The 26,504-nt window shown below is 40.7% G+C and overlaps 1 protein-coding gene and 1 long non-coding RNA gene across 7 annotated transcripts in view; both read left to right on the forward strand.

The window, feature by feature from the left end:
* Positions 1 to 310: 310 nt before the first annotated feature.
* On the forward strand, positions 311 to 15,019 carry LOC147320990 (uncharacterized). Of its 3 annotated transcripts, none has more exons than XR_015131164.1 (4): positions 311 to 970; positions 12,146 to 12,265; positions 14,449 to 14,545; positions 14,726 to 15,019. It is a non-coding gene; the product is annotated as an uncharacterized LOC147320990 (long non-coding RNA). The 3 variants fall into 3 exon arrangements; XR_015131166.1 differs by having other exon boundaries at positions 12,184 to 12,265; XR_015131165.1 differs by lacking the exon at positions 12,146 to 12,265.
* A 10,818-nt stretch (positions 15,020 to 25,837) lies between these two features.
* Positions 25,838 to 26,504, forward strand: part of tcf7 (transcription factor 7) — a 75,213-nt gene continuing 74,546 nt past the window's right edge. The window contains exon 1 of one of the 4 annotated variants that reach the window (XM_086309278.1): positions 25,838 to 26,361. In XM_086309278.1, the coding sequence (XP_086165404.1) occupies positions 26,179 to 26,361 (183 nt within the window). In that variant the 5' untranslated portion in view covers positions 25,838 to 26,178. The remainder of the gene's footprint in view (positions 26,362 to 26,504) is intronic. The other 3 variants (XM_086309279.1, XM_086309280.1, XM_086309281.1) reach the window with 3 other exon arrangements.

Genomic DNA, 26,504 nt, shown 5'->3' on the forward strand with positions numbered 1-26,504 from the left:
CAAGGAAATGTAGCGTAAGCTGGTTAACAGTCATTTTCTCGGTATCTGCCTGCCTCCCAGAGATGTGCTGATAATCACTGCTTTGTCGCTCAGGCAGCCACCTGCCGTCTTGTTTTGTGGAAACTGAGGTAATGCTATAGCATTGCCCAATAGTTGTAGTGGTGCCCTCTGCTCCTTCATTGGTTGACTTTTACATGTTACATAGCTGCTCTGTGCAAAGACAGACGCCCAGTAGGAAATCAGCAGAGGGTCAGCAAAACTCACTTAATATATACGCAAGCAATTTATGCCACTCTGTCATCTCCTGCAACTGGATTTTGTTTTAAAAGTTTGTGCACCTGTTCTGGCTTTGTTCAAAACCAAATGCGGTATGTGTAATATTGGGGGGGGGGGGAACTGATATACTGCTAATTGTGAGGCTCATGGTGTTAACTGAACACTGGTATTTTGGTGTTTGGAGCCAAGCCTTAAAGGCTCTGCACCATCTATGCTTATTTAAGGTACCATGGATAAAGGCATTCAGCAACTGACATACAATACTCAAAAAAAAGCCCAGATAAAGCCCATATTTTTGACCAAAGTGAGAAAGAACAGCCTATATAGCTTATACTCTGATTCACATCTGCAGCTGATAATCACAATATGAAACCACAGACTTGGCAGGATGAGGAGAGCTGTGCCCCTGCCAGCACTTTCACCACAAACTATCAAACTGCTACGCCGAGCCTCCTGCTATATACTGTGCGCAGCATCGGTGTGTGTACTGAATACTTGAATCTGTAATCAACACATTCTCCATATTCTCCCCCTCAGGTGCCCCGCCAACATCAAAGGAGGTAAAGGATGGTTTGGTATCTCTGTGTGCCTGTGCCTTCCAATGTATAAAACAGCCCGGCTTTCAGCCCCAAGACACAGGCGGGGAGCTGCCGAGGAAATTTAATTTCACGACTACCACATTGCTACCTGGCAGGTAGGGCTGTGGTTCGTGTATTTTGTAGCTTTTGCCTGCACCTGGTTATGAGCTGATCACACCAAATGCCTCTTTAAACCACAGGATCAGATATGGAAATCCTTGTGCCAAAGATCCAGGTTTTTGTGATTCTTTGCACGGCAGCAGAGGGAAAAGCATCAAACTGTCACTCAATTAGACAGTGAGAGAAAAATAATAATAATTTAGGAATTTAACTACAGAAGGAAGTAAAACAGGTAAACTGTAGTAGAAGTAGTTACTGCTGAGTGACCCTTTAATTAAGAAATTGGATTTTTAACTTTAATTTAAGCTGTTTTGAGGACCAAACTTACAAAACAAATGGAATAATTTAGTTTGAGATTACATTTCTAATGGAATATGCATTTTTGAAGGTCTTATGAAAAGATGCATTGAACTGCATAAAGTTCCCTCCGGTCAGACATGGTTGAGTGAAATTTTAGAGGGGAAAAAGTACAAATTTTCACTCGTTGCACATCATAAGAGAGCTTAGACGCTCTTAAATTTATAACTCATTAATTGCAACGCAGTATTTCTTCTGAAGGTTGTTTTGCAACTTTATGTTATTTGGTTTTCTCTTTACAAGTATGTAATCTTTACAAGTGACAATAAAAAAAGAACGCGGTTCAGCCCTTGTTTCATTCACTCACGCGAAAAGTATGTGACATCATTCAGCTGCTGAATTAGATCAAGATGTAGCTCTAATGACTCGAAAATACACTTTATCAGTTTGATATGAACATGAAATAATCCAGTTTAGGATGTACTTTTTGGTTTGGGGTGATTTACATTGTTTTCTCATCAGTGTCGTTTGGTCTTGGTTGCTCTTTGGCAGTTTGCTCAAACATTAAAGTTACTGTGGTTAATTACTGGAGCAAAGGCCCAGAGAGAGAAACTGTGCACCAACTGAAGCTCCTTGGCACTGAACATCAAGCCCCGAGCTAGTAACCTTGGTGCGCTTTTTGATCCTGTCTTGAGTTTCACATCATAAAAATCAACAAAATTGGCTTTTATCTTCTCAGGAGTGCGGCCAGATATTGAAAGGCAGATGAATGCTTTTATCACCAACAGAGTTGACTACTGTAATGATTTTTTTTTTCTTTTCAGGAAAGCTTTGCAAAAGCTGCAAAGAGCAAAAGCAGATGTTTCATGGGTTGCCCCTCAGTTTTAGATTTTAATGTTCTGTAATTGGCAATTCGCTCAGGAGATGCCAGACTTACCCTACTATTAATGCTACTTTTATCCCCAGTTTTACATTATCTTTTAATTATTTTATGATTAACAACAGACTTGATTTGACTTATTATTAAACATTTTGTAAACCCACAGTCGCAGAATCTAATTTTCAGGAGTTGCAATCTTTTCGATATTATGTCTACAAACCTTCGGCTGGAGTGACCAAAGCGAACCCCAAGTTTCTCCTTCTTAAGGCCCGTTTGACATTTTGAAATGTAGTTCTGTGCACTTTTACTTTTGTGTCATGCAAGAGTTGCCGAAAGTTTGAAGTCAGTTGATTGCACTTTACCAGTTTGTAGCCTTAACAGATTATGCTTAGGCAGTAACTTACATTACAGTAAATCACTTGTGTAATTCTGCATTTTAAAACGTTGCTTTGAACCTCAAAGTTAATTCCATTCACAGAGCACAGCTATCTAAGAGCAGGTTAGAGGTTGTTATATTGGAGGAGGAGTACAAAGAACTTTCCACAGGGGTGTCTGATCAGCGCTGAGATCTTTCGATGGTTGTGTAATACTCTACGTCCCTACGAAACACGCCCTGTAGTGCCTTGACAACCCATCTACTGTAGATGTGAAGAGCTCTTTCAACAACAAGAGGTGTGAAGAAATCAGACAAACTGTTGTCTGCGTGTAAATACGCTGTTTGTTAAGATGCTGACGGTTAAATCTAAATGCCAGGCACACCTCAAGCTAACGTACAGACAACCACACAGAAATACAATCACTCGCCCACTCTTGAACAGCCCACACAGACGCACACACACACACACACACACACACACACACACACACACACACACACAGAGGTGAAGGCACGTATACACTCTCCAACTGTAGTCTGCCTCTCTCAATATCTCTCCAGAAAGATAATTTAAGCATACACTTTTCAGAAAGTAACTTCTTCAGTTATGTGTGGAAAATAATGAAACGTGTGGAGCAAAGTATTGTTTCATCGTCAGAAACCTGTGTGGGTGACACATGTATAGTGTAATTTGTTACGTTATGGCGTCAGAATCAGAATACTTTATTAATCCCTGAGTAAGTAACTAAGCTAGACAAGATAACACAATGAATTACAAATTTACAAGATACAACAAAATAGCTCTAATTATAAATATCCCAGTATATTACACAACGTTAATATATGCAGTTGGGTAAAGGTGTACTTGTAACCTTGTTTCCTAAAAGTTGTGTTTTTTCAGAAGCCTTTTATTTTTTTTATATTTTTTTCTAAGAAACAGCCCACCAGGAACAAATACAGTATCATCTGCAGGAACATCCTGTTCACACTCGCATTACAATTACACACATTTGCACTTGGAAGCGGCCCAGAAGAACCACAGTGTAATCTGCAATCCACTAAGTATCATTTCAGAAAGTCAGTTTTTTGGTATGAAATGTCATTTATGCAGTTAATATAAAAATAAAAGGAAAATTAAAAAGCAAAAGATCTCAGATTTAACGTAGAATCTGTCTGATTTTATTTATTCATCACCTTCCCAACAATTTGGTGCAAGTCAAAGTGATTCGGAAGTAACTGCAAAACTGTTAATAACAGTATACAGAAGCAGTGAAGGTGATATAACTGAGAAAAGAAAACAATAAAAGTCATCAATACTTAACAATAAAAAAAAAAAGGATGACATTCAAAGCCAGTTAAGGAGGTCGGTCTTATGAATTTCTTTGAAAATGTCAACACTATCAGCTTCACTGTTAGCCTGCACTCTGGAGCAGCTAAAGACCCCTACATATTCTCATATCCTCCCTTCTTCTGATCCTGGAGACTTTTTAATCAGTTCTTAAGTACATGCATACTCAACTAAAAGACATTTTCATTTATTGCATATTTTGAGATTTTTTAGAAAGACAGCCAGTATTCCTGCATCTTTCAGTTAGCGCCTGGTCTCTTTCCAAAGTTTCTGAGAATTACTTGATCAAATCAACTGTTTCTTACACCTTTAGCTGTTTTGAGAGTGCGCTAGACACAGAACATACTGTAAGCACTATATAAACAATATACATACATATAAACTGACACACACACACACACACACACACACACACACACATATATATATATATATATATATATATATATATATATATATAAAAACAAGCGCGGTTTATCCTTCAAGCTCGGGTCCTCTACCAGAGGCCTGGGAGCTTGAGGGTCCTGCGCAGTATCTTAGCTGTTCCCAGGACTGCGCTCTTCTGGACAGAGATCTCCAATGTTGTTCCCGGGATCTGCTGGAGCCACTCGCCTAGCTTGGGAGTCACCGCACCTAGTGCTCCGATTACCACGGGGACCACCGTTACCTTCACCCTCCACATCCTCTCGAGCTCTTCTCTGAGCCCTTGGTATTTCTCCAGCTTCTCGTGTTCCTTCTTCCTAATATTGCTGTCATTCGGAACCGCTACATCGATCACTACGGCCGTCTTCTTCTGTTTGTCTACCACCACTATGTCCGGTTGGTTAGCCATCACCATTTTGTCCGTCTGTATCTGGAAGTCCCACAGGATCTTAGCTCGGTCATTCTCCACCACCCTCGGGGGCATCTCCCATTTTGACTTCGGGACTTCCAGGTTATACTTGGCACAGATGTTCCTGTACACTATGCCGGCCACTTGGTTATGGCGTTCCATGTATGCCTTGCCTGCTAGCATCTTGCACCCTGCTGTTATGTGCTGGATTGTCTCTGGGGCATCTTTACACAGCCTGCACCTGGGGTCTTGCCTGGTGTGATAGACCCCAGCCTCTATGGATCTTGTGCTCAGAGCTTGTTCTTGTGCTGCCATGATTAGTGCCTCTGTGCTGTCTTTCAGTCCAGCTTTGTCCAGCCACTGGTAGGATTTCTGGATATCAGCCACCTCCTCTATCTGCCGGTGGTACATACCGTGCAGGGGCCTGTCCTTCCATGATGGTTCCTCGTCTCCCTCCTCTTTCTTGGGTTTCTGCTGCCTGAGGTATTCACTGAGCACTCGGTCAGTTGGGGCCATCTTCCCAATGTATTCTTGGATGTTCGTTGTCTCATCCTGGACTGTGGTGCTGACACTCACCAGTCCCCGGCCCCCTTCCTTCCGCTTAGCGTACAGCCTCAGGGTGCTGGACTTGGGGTGAAACCCTCCATGCATGGTAAGGAGCTTTCTTGTCTTTATGTCAGTGGCTTCTATCTCCTCCTTTGGCCAGCCTATTACCCCAGCAGGGTACCTGATCACGGGCAGGGCGTACGTGTTGATGGCCCGGATCTTGTTCTTACCATTCAGCTGACTCCTCAGGACTTGCCTGACCCTCTGCAGGTACTTGGTGGTTGCAGCTTTTCTAGCGGCCTCTTCATGGTTCCCATTCACCTGCGGGATCCCCAAGTACTTGTAACTGTCCTCTATGTCTGCAATGTTGCCTTCTGGTAGTTCAATCCCCTCAGTTCTGACTACCTTCCCTCTCTTTGTTACCATCCGACTACACTTCTCCAGTCCGAACGACATTCCAATGTCATTGCTGTAGTATAGCCTGGTAGTGTGGATCAGTGAATCGATGTCTCGTTCACTCTTGGCATACAGCTTGATGTCATCCATGTACAGGAGGTGGCTGACAACTGCTTCGTTCCATAGTCGGTATCCGTAGCCAGTCTTGTTAATGATCTCACTGAGGGGGTTCAGGCCTATGCAGAACAGCAGTGGGGACAGAGCATCTCCTTGGTAGATCCCGCACTTGATGGTGACTTGTGCTATGGGCTTGGAGTTGGCCTCTAGTGTTGTACGCCACATCCCCATTGAGTTCCTGATGAAGGCTCTTAGGGTCCCATTGATCTTGTACAATTCTAGGCATTCCAGTATCCAGCTGTGGGGCATTGAGTCATAGGCCTTCTTGTAATCAATCCAGGCAGTGCACAGGTTGGTCAGTCTGGTCTTGCAGTCTCGGCTGATTGTTCTGTCTACCAGTAGCTGGTGTTTTGCGCCTCTGGTATTCTTGCCAATTCCTTTCTGTGTCCCGCTCATGTATTGACCCATGTGCCTGTTCATCTTAGCCGATATGATGCCTGACAGGAGCTTCCATGTAGTACTGAGGCAGGTTATTGGTCAGTAGTTGGAGGGGACCGGTCCCTTCTTGGGGTCCTTGGGGATCAGGACCGTCCGGCCTTCGGTTAGCCATTCCGGGTGTCTCTCGTTAACTAGCAGCTGGTTCATTTGTGCTGCCAGACGCTCGTGGAGTGCAGTCAGCTTCTTCAGCCAGTAGGCGTGAACCATGTCGGGCCCTGGTGCTGTCCAACTCTTCATACTGGAGACCCTTTCTTGGATATCTGCCACTGTGATGGTTACTGGACCCTGTTCAGGGAGGTCGCTGTGGTCTGCCCTCAGATCCTCTAGCCACTGAGCATTGCCGTTATGGGTTGCATCCTTCTCCCATATGCTCTTCCAGTATTGCTTCGTCTCCAGCCTTGGTGGTGCTGTTCTCTTATTGTTCCCTTGCCACTGAGAGTACACCTTTGCTGGTTCTGTGGAGAACAGCTGGTTTATTCTCCTGCCTTCTATCTCTCTGGTGTACCTCCTCAAGCGGCTGGCCAAGGCTGTGAGCCTTTGCTTGGCAGTTTCCAAGGCCTCAGGTATGGACAGCTTGCTGTATTTCTTAGGCACCTTATTTGTCGCACCTTTCTGCAACTCCGTTAGTTGGCTAACCTCCCTCCGTGCTACTTTGATCTTGCCCTCTAGCCTCCTTCTCCATGGAGGGTACTGCCCCTTGTCGCTGTTCAACTTGTAGCCAAGCATCTCACTGATCACTGCTGCCGTATTGTAGATCAGCTTGTTAGTGTCGGTAATCGTGGTTGTAGGTATTGCCCGTAGTGCTGCATTAACATCATCTAGCAGACCTTCTGAGGGTACTTCACGTAATCTTGGTAACCGGCTACGGGGGATCCAGGTTTCAAGCTTGGCCATGATCCTATTTTTCAGGTCAGTTCCTCTCGCACTCAACGATCCTTCTCCTATCGCACTTGGGGCTATGTACCCAATCTCGGGTGGGGGTGATGATATTGCCCCCCTGACCTGGCGTCCGTAGCATTTGTGTTGTACCTCGTCAATCTCTAGCTGTGAGAGCAGTCCCTTCTTTCGAATGTTGGAACACTGAGCTACTAGTTGTTTCGCCGTCATTGTGGATGTTGGGTATCGAAGAATCCATAGGTCCCTCATCCTATTCATGTAGCCCCTTCCACCGGGGTTACTTGCGTAGTAGCATTCCAACAACGCCCTGTTTTCATCTCTTGCCCACCGATGCCTTCTTGTTCCAGTAGCCCACTTTTCGTCAGGGTGCCCTGGTTCCTCAACACCTGACGCGGACCTTGATGATCCGGGCGACGTCCGAGCCGGCATGCCTTCATATTTATCTGTCTCGCTCATGTCTGCGGTAGGCTTGCTTAGCATAGGGGGTCTAGCCTTAGGACCCTTACTGGATACAGATGCCCCAGGCAGGAATCGAACTTTCGATCCTCTGTTCCAAAGGCGTGTAGTCTAACCACTACGCTATCCAGCTATATATATGTATATATATATATATATATATATATATATATATACATACACACATATTGTGTTTCCACTTTTCATTGTAGTGAACGACCTACAAACCTATCCAGGACTTAACTTTTTGGTGTTTTGTTATTTAACAGGTAATCTGACCTGCATACCACAGGAGTCAGAGGTTTTGTGTCTCTTTAAACTTTTCCGTTTTGTTTATTTTTACTCTCAAGCATCCTAACTGCATCCAGATACAGACCTCCTCAAGGCAAATTTTAATAAAACTAACAAACAAAAGTCTATAATATGTTGTTCATAGTAGCTCTCTAAAAAACTTAAAACAATAAAACTTCAAAAAGTAAGCAATTTAAAAAATGATGCTAAAAAAACAAGTTTAGAAAATGCAAACAAAGTTGTCGACAAGTACATTATTCTTTTTGATGTCTTCCCAGAGCAAAAAAAACAGTTTCTGTTTTTATCTTTTTTTGAAGATTGCTTCATATATCACAGTGTAATGCTATTTTAATTGCGTGTTATGACAAATGTAATTCATACAGTCAAAGTCACATCTCCGTTCAGTCAGCCTTCGTTAGCCGAGATGTACTACGTTATTATCTTGCAGTTCGGTGGATAAGAAAAGACCGGCTCTTCGCTTCCACGATCCATCTGACTTTATTTCTGATGATGCAACCTCAAACCTCAGTTACTCTTCCCAGACAAATAAATTTTGTCAATCACAAAACAAGCAGCAAACCCCACATAAAGGTTTGTTTGACTCCAAAATGTTCGCAGTATCACCGCAGCGTTCAAATTAGTGCCGTATCAGATGAATCTCTCCATCTCACCAGAAAAGTCATGCACCGAGAAATGTTTCTGATTGTTTTCTCCATGTGTTTATAACAACCAGGAGACAGAGCCAGTGCGCAGATATGTGTGGTGACACATTTGTCGCCATCCCAATGAAGGCCCTATAATCTTCCCAATCAGGAAAACCAGAACAAATTAGGTTATGCAGCGCTTCCAGTGAGCCATCACAATAAATCATCGTCATGGCCCAGAGCATGTATAAGTAAGCCATAAAACAACAGGGCCTGGGAGAATAATGTTTGTTCCCAAGATTGGTCCACAAGTATTGGGTGATATACTGTGAGAAGAGTCCCATTCACATATATTTCTCACACGCTTATTGTACGGTGCAGTGAAAGTATTTCCCAACGATAGGTTACAGGGTCGGCAGGGTTTGGGTTTGGCTCTCATTCTTTTTCATTACGGGCTTTGCTGGCTGTGAACAAGCACCAGGCAATAAAGTATGATTGTTTACTGTCACTGTGAGAATGAATGGAAAGACAGTGCATTAAAAAAAACATCAAAACAAAGGCCTTACAATCAAAGTCACGTAAACAACAAACACTACTGGGTGTTTCTGTACATGAAGTTGACAGAAAAAAAACAAGTGGTTTGCACTGAAGCCTCACAGAGAGGAGGTTTGAGGTTTGAACCTGATCGTTGGTTTGGGAGTTTTCATGCGCTCAGTACGTGTGGGTGCTCTGATTTCTTTACACTATCCAAAGACATGGATGTGAGGCAATGGGGTTCTAAACTGGCTGTAAATATGGCTGTAAATGTGGATGTGAATGGGCATCTGTCTGTCTGTTTTAGCCCTGGGTGTGCCTCACCTCACCTCACCTGGGTCCAGCCTACTCAAATAGTTAGATAGACAGTTAATGAATAACTGCCACTAGTTTTGTAAACATTTAACTGGGAAACACCATATGTTCTCATTACAGTTCTAACACAAATTAACTGTTGATGGGGCGATCATGGCTCAAGAGTTGCCAGTTCGTCTTGTAATTGGAAGGTTGCTGGTTCGAGCCCCAGCTCTGACAGTTTCAGTCGTTGTGTCCTTGGGCAAGATACTTCACCCATTGCCTACTGGTGGTGGTCAGAGGGCCCGGTGGCGCCAGTGTCCGGCAGCCTCGCTTCTGTCAGTGCGCCCCAGGGCAGCTGTGGCTACAATGTAGCTTGCCATCACCTGTGTGTGAATGGGTGGATGACTGAATGTAATGTAAAGCGCTTTGGGGTCCATAGGGACTAAGTAAAGCACTATACGAATACAGGCCATTTTAGCATTTACCATCAGTCTGTGTGCTTCACTCCCAAGTCCCAAATATCAACCTGATGGTGACACTGGAGGAAAAATGAGTCATTACAAGAATTCACCATGAATTTCTGTACAGGACCGTTTTTGGGACCAGCGGAAAAGGTGATGATTAGGATTCATAGTCTGTGGACCATGAACCTATTCACATTTTTTGTTTAACACTGTAGGTGACTTTATGTAGGCTTGGATACGTGGTAATCCACCCGACAGACATTTCAGTCAGAGTAGAGGACCAATGAACAAAACCCAACTTGACAGAAATAGATTCGGTTGATGCTACAGCGTGGTCAAATATGAAGCAGATCTGTGGCACTTAAGGCAAATTACCAATAAAAAAATAGAAGAACATTTTTCGAGTAGTTTTGAACAAAGCTGCATATGTGAGTCACTCTTCAAGGGAGAAAAAATTACTAATATCATAAGCTTCTGATTTTAATAATGGCAATGCTAAGTACATTTTATTAAGCCTCCTAACCAAAACAAAAGGAAGTTTTATTTTTGTTTAATTGGTGCTGTTTTCAATCATTTGTTCCTTTCAAATATTTTGAAAAAATAAAAATGATAACTTTGATATAAAGATTAATACCAGAGAGCAGGAGATAAAAAAGAAGAGGAAGAAGAGGAAAGGAGAAAGCGAGCGAGAGGGTGAGGAAGAAAGGGAAGACAAATGGTGAGAGGAAAGAGAGAAGCAGTGAGGACCAGTCATACAGTCTATGGTTCAGCTCCAGTTGGATATCAAATCTGTGTTCTCAGTCTGTGAGTCAAGTAAAAACCATCAAAGCTTGAGGTTTGGGGACTGGAGGCTCGGTTCAATCTCCAACCATTTCCCACAACCTTTCAAGGACTGCCAAACATTTATTTGTTTTGGATTAATGTAATTACCCCCCCACCCCCCCTTCCTGGTGTCACACAGAAGAAGCGAGTCACAGTGAAAAGATTACAAGTCCTCTGCTTCTCATACAAGCAGCCCGGCCGTCCCAGCACAGTGGCTCGGAGATTTCATATCAGCAGGATTATATTTTTGCTTTAGCTTGACATGTAAATCGCCCACTGACAGTTCTCACGAACACATCAGCAAACACTTTACAGCTGTGCAGTAAAAAAAGACATACTGCAGGGAAGAATACATGTGTGATGTGTCTGTGTGTCCTTTCAGCCAACCTAGAGTCTCTTTGTGCACGGCCACACAAACTGTTGCTTTGTCTCTGATAGATACGTGAATTTTTTTTTTTTATTGTTATATTTGGAAACTTTACAGCTCACAGGGGTCTAAAACATTTCAGCTGCTTTCCCAAATGTCTCAAAATGCCAGCTTTAACATTAGGTAGTTATTTATTGCCACATTTAAATTCAAAAAGCTGTGATATTATATGAGAGGTCAACTTATCTCTTTCAGGATTTCATGTGAAGACAGGCAAGCATGTATTGCATCAGTCCGACATGCAGCGTGGAGTCATGTAAAAATAGCACATCTAAAAACGGAAGAAACCCCTGCTAAGGTTTCTCATTGTTTCTAATGCAAAGTCTGAACTCATTCAGTCTGATTTAAAGGTCTTCAGTTTGTATATAAAACTTACTCAGTCAATAAAACTTCATTCAGAGTAAAAACCAGGTTTTAGCAAACCAAGAATCGTGACTCTTTTGGCGTCAATAATTTTTCATGTGACAGTCGCTGTTAAAATTATGTGTAAGAGTATGTAGTGTATTAGTGTTTGAGCCATAGTAAAATGTCCCATAAATCCAGAGGCTTTTCTGTTTCATACACTGAATCTCCCTTCGTGGGCAGATGACGCATAAAAATGAAAAAAATCTGAAACCATTGTGAAAATTCGGGGATCAAACCCAGATGGGACCAAATCATTTTTCAAAGTCTGGCACGGTGAATAATACGCTTTCTGATTTTGAATGTTAGAATAATGGGAGGCTTTTCTTCAGGCTGAGGGATGCATGTTGTAGTTTTGCCATTTCAACAACTGCTCAAACAAGAAAACAAAATGCAGTCTTGTTAGAAATTATGATGTAAACACCTGAAAAGAATCTTTGGGGGAATAAATATTTTTTGATCTCTCCAGTTCCAATGTTTTCCTTCAATGTTAAATACTTTTGAGGACCCTGAAAAGAAATGATTCATTTTATCAGCTGTATACAGTTATATACTGAAAATATAAAACCATAACTCCTGTTTAAGATGCAAAGATGTGCCTTTGCTCTGTACTATAATGCTGTGATCGATCTCTCGTACCTTGCCAGGATCTTCATTCACATTAATTTCCATTATGTTCCTCAAGAGGTCAGCCTAACTCCCTGCACCAGCAGCAGCAGCAGCAGCAGCAGCTGGCAGCGTGACCAGCACTGAATATCAGCACAGAGGTAATTTTTTAAAAGCTGGAGAAACCTGAAAGTCACACAGATCAAAATCTCAGTGTACATGTTGAAGTGAGGTGAGAGAAAGAAAGATATTTAGGATTAATGTACCAGTTCTTACTTTATAATATATTAACCGGTCCATTCATTTAACTGCAGAGGCAGATGAACTGTAATCCATATATGAGTTTATCTTGAAAGAGAACAGACTAAAATAAATAAATGTAGAAGAAACCAGCTTTCACAGGCTGTGCTCAGCTCGTATCCTGATGATAAACTTACAATGCATAAACTCACAGTTGGGTATTTCCCCTATTAGAGATTGGAGTTTCTCTTTATTATTCTTTTAATCGCACAATTCTTCATTTCTTGGAGCTGGTTTGTTGAGCTGGCTAGTATTTGTTTGTTAGTAAATTGTTACATTTCCTGATACTTTTAATACCACAGTTTGGTCCTGAGCAACAGGAAATACTAAAAGTTAACAGGCTGTCCACACAAACTACACGTGTGTCTGGATGCATTTACAGGCAGGTGAGCAGAAGGAGCACACAATCCACCACGAGTGAAACGAAGAAACATGCACTTATACGTACTCGCGCTGATCTTGGTCCAGCATCTCCTTTGATCTAACTTGACTTCTCAGAATGATTGTTCTCAGCAGCAACACTGATGTCCTGCTTTGTCTTTGAGAACATTGGTCACTGCAGGTCATTTATAAATGTATTCTCTATATATGGTGCTGATTTTAGTTTCCACTGACTTGCCACACCATTTTCACGTGGGTTATATATATATATATATATATATATATATATATATATATATATATATATATATATATATATATATATATCGATACATCTATATAGATATAGATACACACACACACACACACACACACACACGGTATATATATATGTGTGTGTGTGTGTGTGTGTATAAATATATATATATATATATATATATATATATATATATATATATATATATATATATATATATGTGTGTGTGTATGTGTGTGTGTGTGTGTGTGTGTGTGTGTACACTTATACTGTAATGTGCATAGCAAAAGTCGTTTTTAAAGAAAGTTTAAACACATGTGCAACCTGTCAGTCAGGCCTGAAAATAGGGTCCTCCAGGAACCATTCTTGAATTACAGGTTCTTCCAGTAACCTTTTACTCTACATTGAGCTCTCAGAGGTTCTTGAGGAATCCCAAGTGAGTAAGGGTCCTTAAATAACTCCAAGGAATAATAACACTTTTTGATTCTGTGATTCATTCACTGAAATATTTAAACTTTCTATATAACGTATTTTCATCCAGAACTTTACTCCTTTGTTGCATTTTCAGAGTTTTCATAGCTGAAGTTAAGAAAATATTAACACATACATATTCTGGGTAATCTGATCCTAAGAAAGCATTTTTCAGTATTCTAAAATATAAATTGTGAAAAACGATTTTAGAATCAACTCAACAAAATTAAGAAGTAAAGGAAAAGGGGTTTTTTTTTTCCATCTTTAGCATTTCCAAGTATCAAACTCCTTCAAGGTCTCCTCAGGTATTCTGGGAATTTTAAAACTTTTTTTTTTTTTAAATAAAATCAATACGATTCTCTCTTTCCCTCACAGACACAAGTCGTTACTCAGCTTTTGTCTTCTCTTAAAGAAGTTGTTCACAAGTTAAAGTAAGTTTCCTCTGAGATAGAAATGGATAAAGGCACAAAAAGTGATTTACAAAATGAGCCTTGAGTTAAAAGAAGCTCAGACGACTCTACAAGCTGCTCGTCTTTAAGTCGAACAAGTTGGCAGAAGTCTTGAGTGTTTCCTTTTTGTTTCCATGGCAGCTGCCAGTTTGCTGAAGGGGGAAAACATGCCAGGATGTTTTTCTTTGTCTTGTACGACACTCCCTTCATTTGACCTTGGCTTTGGATGAGGCTGTTAGGGCACACTGTAGCACTTCGGAAATGTAGGAACATTGCAGAGTCTAAAGTCTAAAGTCTGGGATGGACTTTAAAAAGAAAAGTAATGAAACTAACAGTAAAAATACTGTTTGTAAAAAACAAAAAAGAAGGAGAAGAAGAAGAAGAAAGATGTCTATAGGAAAGAAAATGTGTCTGCATATTTATCCTCTTTATGCCTACATTTAAAATCAAAGAATTATTATTGTTATTTTATCTTCTCTTTTTAAAGTCTCTAAACCACCGTACAAACACAAGACACTTCACCTCGCAGCCATGGAGCATGACATCAATCCTTTGACGGGTTTCAACTCTGGCTTCTTTAAGTTGTAAGTCTTGTGATCCCAGTCCTGCAGAATCCTTCACATCTCCAAATATAAGTTTTTTCAGAGGGATGTAAAATGCCTTTTTTTTTCAAGCATTCTTGTGCAGCAATGTTTTAATGAAAGGCAAATGCAACTTTTACTAAGCCTGACCCACATTTTCATCCTTTTATGTAACTTCCCCAGGGATGTCAACCCGTTATTTGGATATCGGGAAATAATGCACCTCGCCCATTGAAAGAAGAGGACATGAGACCTTCATCCTCTCACAGTCATCAGTCGTGCTCACCCTGAACATCCAGGATAGCTGTAGATTTTCTGGAATCATTCAAAGGGTGTATGTGGTCGTCTGTCACTTTATATATAAATGAATAGATAAATAGCAGTAGCCGAGGCTATGCCACTCATGCTAACATCTCCAACTTTAATAGTAACTCCCAACATATTATTACTCCCACCAGACAAAAACATAGACACCAATGTATAAACCTATTAAAAATAAGTAATACAGATGTTTCCGTTCTTTATTTTGGTACTTGCTACATAAAGGAACATTAATATGAAGATATTAACTCCTTTTTATATGGTAACATAAATATCAATAATAATGGGGCAGCGTGGTTTTAATTGGTCAGCACATACACATTAATGCCAAGTGAGAAAATGACAGTTATATCAGGTGATTTTTGCACAAGAGATCTTAAAATTGTGCTTTTTCTGCTTCCTTTTGTGTGTGTGTGTGTGCAGATGTGTAGTGCCTATGTTTACTGCTTCCATTGTGGATGTTTGTTAGTGAACATGCATGCATGAACTGCAGGTCCTTGATCTCCTGCATGGAGTGGCACGGAAACGCTCACACAAATACACGCACGCAGACACACAAAAGCTCACACACACACACACCCACTCCCCAAACCTAAACAATGATCCATCATAGGAATCCACATCCTCCTCTGGGCCACATCAGTCCCTTTGCTGCGGAAAAACTGATCCCAGAATCGGCTGCTAACTGTCAACTGCAGGACTCTGAGCCGCCCACTCACCACTAGAAAGAGACCACTGTGGACGCACGCATTTAATAGGCCTGCCATCAGAGTAAATGGAGGCTTAGTTTGAGAGCGCTCTGATCTCTCTCTGGATTTGTGACGCTCCCCTTTTTTGGAAAAAAAAAAGAGAGAGAGAGAAGAAGAAGAAAAAGCCAGAGGGGAGAAAACACAATAGCGGATTTGTTGAGGCTGTAATTGTGATTTTAGTTTTAGTTTTGTTCCTTGTCATTGTAGGTGAATTGTCTGGCTTGTCGCAGCTGTCATCGAGGTTTGTGTGTGGTTTGTGCCTTTGCACTGTGTGTGTGTGCTTTCATGTAGGTCTCTGCTCTTTCCGCTGAACACATGCAGCCATTACAACTGGCTGCTGGCACACATTTACTGACTTTTGTTTCAAGTGGAGATACCACACTTTACCATTTGAAAAAGAAAAGAGAAAAAACACCTGCCTGCCGCCTGAAAATAAAATCAAGTGTTGTGAAATTTGATAAGATAAAGGTCAGCGTGCAAGTCGTAAATTGTTGCAAGTATTATATTATATTTGTTCATTTTGAGTGTGGAAACTGATGGATCCAGTGTGTGTGTGTGGCCATCATCATTAACCACCAGTACCCTTGAGCTGCCCACCACTTCAGCACTTCAGTACGAACATGGCCACCCACACTCCCTGCCCGGCACTGCCATTTATATCAAAGTCCATATAATGGCCCATCTGGGGAATCTGTATGGTTAACTCATCAGCGCCACCACAAGTGCTTCTCTGTGCCAGACACAAAGTGATTTTTTATTTTACCATTTTCCAGTCTCTTGGCAGCTAAGTCGACCAGTACGTAAAGGTGGACGCAGCGAAGATAAATGTTGAGATTTGGTTCACTGACTGTTTTAAACAACATGGTTTTCATGGGAGACTGCAAATGGAGAGTGGGTACGGAGCCGGCGAGTGAGTTTACACTAAAAGAATTATAAATCTGCTCTGACTTTACAGCTTTTTCCACGGCGCGTAGACTACAATTAAAGGAGCAAAGTGAATGAAAGAAGAGCAGCTGTTACTGTAAAAGTTGCGACAAAAATCGACCGTTTTTTAATAAAAATTTCTCTTCCACAAAGAATTTTTTTTTCTTTTGCACTAAAGCAAACAAAGCAGCTGAAGAGGAAAATACAAGAGCGATCGTCACCTTAAAAAAATTCTGTAAACCAATGTGGTCTTAGCACTGGAACCAAATGAGTGCAATCTTCTTTTTTTATATACATTCATTAGAGTCCTAAACCGACATGAGAAAACCAAGCTGATGCAATCAAAGGTACCCAAAAATGAAATTCAAAGAATCAGAAATTAAACTCGCCAAACATCTCTCACATCTACTTACGCCAAAGACGAGAGAACCAGCTGAATCGATTAGCACGAGGCCTGAAAAGACTTTATCAGTGTCCGGTTTCATGCAGGGCATTCTGACTCTTCCCGATGACTCTTCATCAGAGAGAGTCGGGCCTCTCTGCCTGTGGCAAACACACTAACCACTAATATCAGGTTGGCTCAGCAGAGGAGAACAACAGCACGGCCGCACTAACCAGGCAGCTGCAGCTTTCTGCATTACAATATGCTGCAAGAGGGATTAGCCACTCAACTAGGATAACAACAACAATACTAACAACAATAACACAAGAAATTATCATAATTACTCTCAGACCATGTTACACTATATTGTGACATCCGCTACCTTAGAAATGTGGCACACTGTATACAGTAATTGAAAGTCATAATAGTGGATCAATACTAAAGGTGATGCTTCACGTAAGGTTTTATTGAACATCAAACTTCTGAGGGTGATTTTTTTAAAGGGGGTTGGGCAGCTCTGTAGGCACATGGCAGTGCTTCGAGCTAAATGCTATTGCAGTTGGCACGCTAATATTTGCTACTGAAAACATTTAGAGGTGGGTAGAAATTTAGTTTTGTGAAAACAAAGTTTTCTGCAAGTTTGTCATCTTTTTTAATGAAATCTACTTTCATTCACTTTCTTCTTCTTCTTCTTCTTCTTCTTTCAGGTAGCCACAGCAGACTATCTGCCTCATCTCACATGTCCTGTCTTTCACACCGACTGTCGGTCACTGAAAAAACAAAACGTCAGCCACAAGGTGATGCTAAAGTAAAGGTCAAAAGATAACCAAAAGTCATAAAGTAAGCCATTCCCGGAGACCATGCTACACAATGTATATATAGCTTTTATTTTAACTCCAAAACAATTTCCAATCTTGATCTCAAGGTTGCTTACCACCAGTTGCAGCCCTGCAATAAAGATTGCTTATTGCAATATTACTACAAGGACCAAGCCTGGCTGTAGCTCGGTCCTACGCGGAGCTGTGCAGACCATAAGTTACATGTTGCAGCTGTGTACTTTCACCAGGGGGGCATTGTCAAAAACATGTGGGCTACTGTTGTTTGTGTTTATGCTGCCTGTTTTTGCTCCTTTAGCTCAGCACCTGCTACAGAGAACACAGAAGTCATAATGCACAAAGAGCTTCTTTGTGTCGAGGTGTCAGAAACAGTGGAAACTGTCCATTGCAACCACTTTGTGCTTTTCGCGCATGCTTTTTTTGATCTTTTACTACCTTTCCTGTTCAAGCATTCTTATCAACCAGTAAGCCACTGCCTTTTGGTCAAAGCGATGTTGGTTTTCTGGAGGACTGCACAGAAGTGTAGCTGAAGAGCTACCCAAATGCAAACAAGATCTTTAATTCCTCATTATGTGACAACGACTCTCTCCTTTCGCAAAAAGGACCTCACATACTGATCCGTGCAACCCCGAAGCATTGCCCCCTTCATCGTCTTTACGCACCAAATCTCACCAAACCTGGCCCCTCGTGGCACGTTTTGATGTTAGTAAATAATCTCATTCTGCCGTACGACTACCACAACCACCACATTTTCTACCCCAGGAGAACAAATTTCTTGAGTTTACGAGCCAAATCACTAACTCGTTTTGTGATTACTGAAATCAAACAGCAAATGGTGGGAACTGACATCACAACTCAAAACGTGCAAAGAGGTGGGGGGGGGGGAAGTTTGTTTCCATTCAACCAAGCTGTAGCTTTGTGGTTCATCAGCGTGTGAGCGTGTTTGCTGCCGGCTGATTCAAATCTAATACATCAAGCTTTAAATAGCAGGCACGTTGCCTCCACTCATGCAGATTGCACTCTTTTCAGCATTTTTTTTTGAAAAAGGCACATGAGCACGTCTGGATGTGCGCACATGTGCATGTTTATGTCATCTTCTAAGTGTGTGCGTGTGCGTGTGTGTGTGTGTGGAGCAAGGAGTGAATGGCTTGGCTCCACATCAAAGGCCCCTGCGAGTCTCTGCATTAACGAGGCCCTTTGTTTCCTGCCTTCCAGATTACAGCACGTCTCTCCCCGTGCTGCCAGTGTGTTTGGGTGTGCATGTATATGTGTGTGTGTGTTTGTGCGCTCATATGCCTATGTATGTGTGTGAGTGTGCTGAGGGCACAGTAACCTGAAGACCAAAGGCCAAAGACGGATCCTCCCTCCTCATTTTCTTCGTCTAGTGTAATCAAAATGAAGGAAAAACAAAGGTGACTACAATTTCTTTTTGCCTAAAATCGGCTTGATAAATTCGAAAAGTTAAGAACTTATATTCAAAAGCTGTGATATTTGTCACGTTTTCCTGAATTTTTGTATATTTTGCAATAAGTTTTTGCAATAATTGTTTTGTGACAATAAATTACAGCACAAAAAAGTTCCTTCAAAGCAGAAAACGTGGAAAATATCAAATCAAGATTCAACTTAAATTAAAGAGCAATGATGAGCAAATGATGACACTTTTCCTTATTTGGGATAAATCATATGTTGAAGCTGTCATGATTCATGTTTGAATAAAATAGCTGCGTGTTTGGAGACGTGTTGGAAGGACTGTAAAAGCGCGGTGCGTCGTTAACTCAAAGAACTGAAACAGTCAACACGCTTTTCAGCAAGACACAAGCGACTTGTCGTGGAATACGTTTCAAAACTAAACTTCCATCTCCCTGCCTCTTGCTTCAAAACCTGAAGCCTCAACCTTCCCTCACCACACACTCTGACAAACCTTGAGGTGTGTGTATGCGTGTTTGTGTGTGTGTGTGTGGTGACATGGGGCGACGCAGAAGCTCTTCTGCTGCTATTTCCAGCCACTATCAGACCCGTTTTGTATGAGCTGGGGCATGATTTGTTGATGCACGTCTTTAAAAAGTTCAGAGCTGTTCCAACCACAGCTCGCTTGTTCTTTCCTCTGAGAACTGGAGGAGAAGAGAGCCAACTGCTTGCACGCCGGCATGAATGTTTCGTTGAGGCAGAGATGTACGTGATTCAAAACAACGCGTAATATCAGATAGCACCAAAGAACGAGGTTGTTTATCATCTGCTGCAAAAAAAAAAGCTTTTTTAAAGCGCCTTTAATCGAGATAAGCATAATTAATGAATTGGTAATTTAGCTCCAGATTATTCAATAAAAATGCAATTTATTAACCGTGCCGCTATCTTTATGTATCTGCAGATGTTGTTGCTCAGCATAAGCTCTTATTTTAGATTTTGCTCTGGACTAAAAGTTAAAAATAAAACGCTTGAATCTTTGTCCAATGATCCTCAGCAATGTGTTTTCAAAGCTCTTTTTTCCACCCTTCCACTGTTTATGTTTGTTGATTTCCAGACAAGATTTTACCCCACCCCACTCCCCAAAAGCCCCACACAGATCTGTGATATCAACTCATAAATGTTTGATAAGGAGTTAACGAAGAGGTAAAGAGACTGCATTCTGCTAAATCAAAAGAGACAGACACATTCAAATCAGCAAACACTTAGCAAACTAGAACTCGAGTGAGCTTCGTTAGCTGCCACTCTATATCAAGTCGCTTCTCCTCTTCTTCTTTTTTCCGTCTTCTGCTTGTTTTGCTGATCCTGTATCCTCCCTTTACAGCACACTCTCACAGACACATGGGAGCTGAAAGCAGGTCTTTATCACAGGGCCAGTGAGTAGTGTCAGGTGGTAAGGTGCGGGATGACTTCGATTTGGTAGCTGATGAAGGAAAATACTGAACCTTTGCCCACCTGTTTTCTTCTTCGCTCTCAGTCTTATCATCTTTGTTTGATGCTGGCGTCGGTAACCTTTATTCTTGGTGGTGCTTCTGCTCTTACTCATGTAGCTACCTTTGAGTGTAACAACTTTCTAAATAAGTGTTTCAAATTCTGAAATGATTTAGAGGTTTTTTGTTTTGCTTTTTTGCTTTTTGCAACCTCCTACAGATATTAAACCCACCTTCACAAGAGCCACGCAACATCCTGTGAGTGCACCACTTAAGACGAGCTCTTTGTTTAAAGACGATTCACTGGTATCTCTAGATTTTTAAAGCGCTTTGAAAGGCGTGCTTCGTCTGGATGTCTGCATGCAGCCCAAACATAACTCTTTACTTCCTGTAGTGTGGTGGTTATCATGTTCTAGCTAATATTTAGAAACAATTAAGCATAAATCAGTTATACTTTTATTTACCATTCCAGTCAATTAGTTCACTGTTTTATAGCCAAAACTGAGGCACAAAATGAAACCGTTGTAAAGATTTGTTGAGGTTCTACGTTGCTGGCTGGATGCTGCCTGGAAGGACATGGTTTTGATTGTAGGAAAACTACCAATAAAAAAGCACACAAGTGGTTCCAGTTAAGAGCCGTTCGCTTGGATGTGGCTTAACCCCAATGAAAGGACATGATTTAATTACTCTGCAGCTTTAATGCGCCTGGTGTTTCTTTAGAAAGCACAGTGTATAATCTTTTTTGAACCAACTGTGATTCATCTTTGAAGAAAAAAAAAAGAAACATGTTAAAGAAAGAACTTTTCCACCACCAATGATTAGGCAATGGAAAGGGGCTTGCTGAAGTGATCATCTTGTATTAAATGGGCTCTTTACACACTGACGGTGGGGTTGAAGTTTGCGCTATTAGGCTCTCCATTCAGGGGCCGAAGATAAGATGTAATCCTGGTTTTTGCACTGTATCGCAGATGATCCTGATCGTTAATGGGGTTTACTGCACCACAGTTATTCAGTTATCTAGTAAGGAAAAAGGGAAAAAATCGTGTTTTTAGCTCTTCTCCATGTTGGTGTTCTTCATTAAAAAAAGAATTCCCCTTTTGCTACATGACTTATTTCATGTTTCTACACTTTACACTTTGTTGCACACAAACATAAAGCTCTTTTTATCAAACGCTCCTCCTTTATCAATGCTGGTCTTATTCAAATGCAGAGCTTGTACTGTATCTGTGCCTGTGTGTGAAAAGCATGTCTTGTGGGGTCGCTGCAGCTACGCAAGCTTGTGTTTTGTGTGTGGGCTGCTTATCGTTTCTATCTGCTCAAGTTTCCTTTTTTGGCCTTTCCTGTCAACAGTTATTGTCTGATGTCACAGACGACACTCATTAGAGTTAGAGATAAAAAGATGATGAGAAAGGATGCACGGGGTGTGTGTGAGCATCAAACCTCTGAACTGATAAGGCAGGGTGATGTGAACTTAAAATATGACTCTGATCTGACAAGAATAATCAAACTGCTCATAGCAAAAAGAAAGAGAGAGTCTGTCTGCTCGTGTGTGTGTGTGTGTGTGTGTGTGTGTCTGTGTGTGTAACAGAGAAAGGCGTAGATATAAAAAGAGAAAAGGTGTTTGTAGGTCAGAGACCCTGAGAGTATTTCAAGAGCTCGTGTAGAGAAAATTTGCTCATCTCTGGTTCTTCTGTTGTTATCAGACAATCAGACAGGCTGACTGCATCCTTTAGCCTCAGGTGAACCTGAGAACCCATGAATGTGCGTAACTATCAGCGCAGATATTCAAGGGAACTGCGTTTGAGATCAGAGCACGGCGAGCTCACGAGGCAGCGTGGCCCACGCAGGAGAGGTGCTGGCCTCTCTGGAAAAACAGCTGTCTATATTTAATCAAGGCGAATAAACAAGGAGTTTAAACAACTCATTTATAATTTAGATTTGCATACATTAACACTGCTCATTTTAATCTTTTTATTAATATGCATCAACGATATTGTATAAATATGCAGTTTTATGCAAATACCGGGCCCATTTTCTGTTTGTATTTAATTTTGTTTCCCAGCTGTGGATCATCATTTTCATTCAAGGCAACCGACTCAGATTAAGTCAAATATTAAGTCACAGCATGGGAGTGTATAAATATTTCTCAATTAAAAACTCTGAAGACCAGCTATGCTACTGTATCAGCATTAAAAATGCATTGGCATTGGGAGGAAAATAGGGGGAGGCAAGTTACGAGTTTGATAAGACATCAGAACTTTGAGTCTACATCTTTGAACTATGTTTTTTTTTTCCTTGTTTCCCTCCTCAAATCAAGTAGTTGCAATAGCTAGCACTTTTCGCTGTTACAAGATCTGGGGGATGTAAGGACCAGCCAAAAACATGCCGTGCCTCTGTTATTGATGAGCAAGCCGTGCCTTCTGATGTTTTTCACAGAATGTCCTAGATTTTGCTGCTTCTTGCCTGAGCTGCCACTTTTCTTTTGATGCAAATGAGGAGTTTTGTTCCAAAATGTGAAAACTACCAACTGAACAGTGTGACAGCAGCTGCTACAAAAGGGCTGCTGAGACAGTGCAAAGCTCACAATGCATAATTACAAAGTTATTAACTAGCTTGATGATAACATCCCAGAAGTACGCTAATAACAATATACCAGCCACATCTTTGACATGTTGAACAATTGAGATATGTGTTACATTTATTGTGAGGTTTGAAATATGGTGGGTAAGGAAGGAAAAAGCCGAATTGAATCCCTTGACAAGGTCCATATTTTATTTGAACCAATCACAAGGAAGAGAAGTTGCAACTGTCAACAAAAGCAACAAGACAAAAATGCTTTAAGCTGCCAACTTTTTTTTTTTCAAATGTGCTTTTTATGTTTTGTGTGTTAATCAGCATCAGTTTTATGAGGTAAACAAATCGATGACTGCTGTAAGAACGGAGCCAGTTTTCAGCCCTTGAGTTTAATGCTGAAGACCAGACCGCTTTTTTTTAGGAGAATAAGATAAATAGAGTTCAGCTCTTACTATCCTGTAGTTTTTATTGGCATGCTCCCTGTTGGTCTCTTGAGCAACATCGACATCTGTTTGCGGCTGCTGTTGCCTCTCTGCTCACTGTCTCTGTCGCTTCTCACAGTGTCATCTGTGCTGAGTGTTGCTGAAAGTTCTAAAAAAATATATGATAGGGCCAGATAGACACTTTAATTTTACGCGAACAGTCATCGGAGCAGCTATTGAATACACAACACATGCACAGTGACTTAACATGAAATGTTTTGTACATGCAGACCTGATTTGACTGTTATTCACTGATCTCATTTAATTTACTTATAGACTTCTGTTTTCTTTGAAGCTACGATATAAAGATCCAAATCCATTTATCAGTGTTCGTTTAATTTCTTTGTAAATACAAGGCTTGCATTATTTGTATATTTTACTCCATATTCAGGTCATGCTTAAAACATCTTTGTTTTTCTGCTTTCTTGTATTTTATTACTTCTTTAACTTACCGTGAAGTATGTTCCAAAGTTCTGTGTTATATTATATTTCTTATAAAAATATCTGTTGCTAGTTTATAGGTTACTTTAAAAGCAGATTAACTAATGAAATGATTGTCATATTTTGTTTATGGCACATATTCTGTGACAGTGGCAGATGCTCACATAACATGGCCGAAGTTGCAGTGAACTACTTATACTTATACTCTTGATTTCCAGATCTGTTACGAAGCATCAACATTTGTATTATTTTATTGAAACTTTTAAGGATAGAATTTATAAGCAGTAACAATGACCTATGACCTATTACGATTTTTCCTTATTTTTGTTGCTGTTGGAATGATAGATGTTCATATTAAACATGAACAAATTTTAAATAATGACTGTATGGGCAAAAATTTCAGATTTCATGCAGCTCTAAATGCTCTGTTTCTGACTGATTTTTTTTATTCTTGGCTCTGTGTGATGTCATTAAAAGCAGATGTCCTTATATGGTTATTTCAAGTGCACAGCGCTAGCTGTAAGAACCACAGCACCACCCACATGCCATTCAAATCTTCCATTTATAAGGGGCTGCCAATAAGAAGAAAGCTACTTTCCTTTCTTGTTATTTTTTATTTTATTTTTTGGCATTGGATGAGTTGAGGGGCTTCACCATAGGTCAGTTTAAGACAATACGGTTTATTTTGAATTAAAATTATCTAAAGTTACTCCAAAAGAGTCCAAGAGCAAAAAGTAACCATACTAAAACCCACAGCTCTCGTTTATAAATAAATATGTAAATATAATCTAAGTACAATGTAAGCATATAAAGGAATATGTAAAAGCCTATGTAGATGGAAATTAATATTCTATGGCTCAGGTCAAGCCAAAAATCATTTCCTCAAGTTTGGATAATATTTTTTTTAGCTCTCTCAAAGTGCATAAATTGGCTTTGAACCAGTAGGTTAAGAAAAGAAAACTGAGATTCTGTGTGAGCTTTATAGTAGCATTATATCTAAGCACTACATGAATGAGTTAGTGATTATGATTTAAATATCAAAAACAGGAATTCTAGAGTGAAATTTTTTTAAAAGTAGTAAAAAAGACTTTAGATACAGCTACTTTAAAATATAAACAGTGCTGAAGAAAGTATTTGATTATTTTGCTACAATGAAAGTAACAGTATTAGACTATAAATGTACTCCATTAAAAGTAAAAGTCTTTCATTTTAAATGTTACTTACATAAAGTAGCATTACTGAAATGTATTCAAAGTATCAAAAGCATTAATTAAAAAGAAATTACTACAATACAATATAGCTTATATAACCGGATTATTGCTAATAATTGCAATGTAAATAAAGTTAATAAATATAATAGATAAATATATATATATATTTATATTATTACATATATTTTTATATTAAATAGTAAAAACCGTATCTACAGCTAAGTCTGATAAATTGCATCAAGTGCAAAGCAGCAGTGTGTATTTTACTACACTGATTCAGTGTACGTAAATACACCGCACTGGCGGAATTCATGACGAAAAAGTTGCAGAAGCGCAACAAAACTGATCTCCCAGCTGAGCCTGAAGTTTAGGTGGCAGCCGTGGGATCGTGGAAGGTGTAAAGTCGCCCCTGGAAGTCATGAATAACGTCTGTTCGCCTGAGCTGGGAGAGGTGATGTCTCTTTAAGAAGCTCAGCCCTCTGCCGAAACAATTGTACAACCCCCCAACAAGTCATCGGGCCTGTCAATCATCCGGTCGGCGCCCTTTGATGTCGGACTCCTCGCCTTGTCTTGGGCTCAAATGAGCTGTTTGCTGCTGTAGGGAAACATTAGTCTTCTACCAACCAACCAGCCGGGGGACGCCACATCTCAACTTTTTTCTGTATGCGGTGGGGGTTTCTGTACTTCGGAGGCGCCCCAGACTGAGGAGATTTTAACAGAGAAGTCCCGCTGAATCTTTTTCTTTCTACTTTTTTATTTTTATTTTTTGTCAGTATCATTTTTTAAACGTGTATAACATCGAAGAGGAGGGGGGAAGTAGACATGCCTCAGCTTAGCAGCGGCGGCGGGGACGACCTGGGAGCCAATGATGAGATGATATCGTTTAAGGACGAAGGAGAGCAAGAGGAGAAAATCCAAGAAAACGCGTTCACGGAGAGAGACCTGGCCGACCTCAAGTCCTCTCTGGTGAACGAGTCGGAAATAAATCAAAGTCCGAACGCAGCGGTAGGTGTCACGGAGTGTGACTGTGTGTGAAAGGCAGAGGGAGAAAGTGTGTGTGGAAAGCTTGTTTTATTTTACGCGCTGCTGAGAAGCTTTGAATGAAACCAACTCGCGCAGTCAACTTGCCTCCAGGGTTATAGTAGTTA

The sequence above is a fragment of the Aulonocara sp. 'chitande type north' Nkhata Bay genome, linkage group LG10 (assembly GCF_057382095.1).
Source record: "Aulonocara sp. 'chitande type north' Nkhata Bay isolate Kocher_YH1m ecotype deep benthic linkage group LG10, A_spYH_male_GT1.1, whole genome shotgun sequence".
Classification (NCBI taxonomy): Eukaryota; Metazoa; Chordata; class Actinopteri; order Cichliformes; family Cichlidae; genus Aulonocara; species Aulonocara sp. 'chitande type north' Nkhata Bay.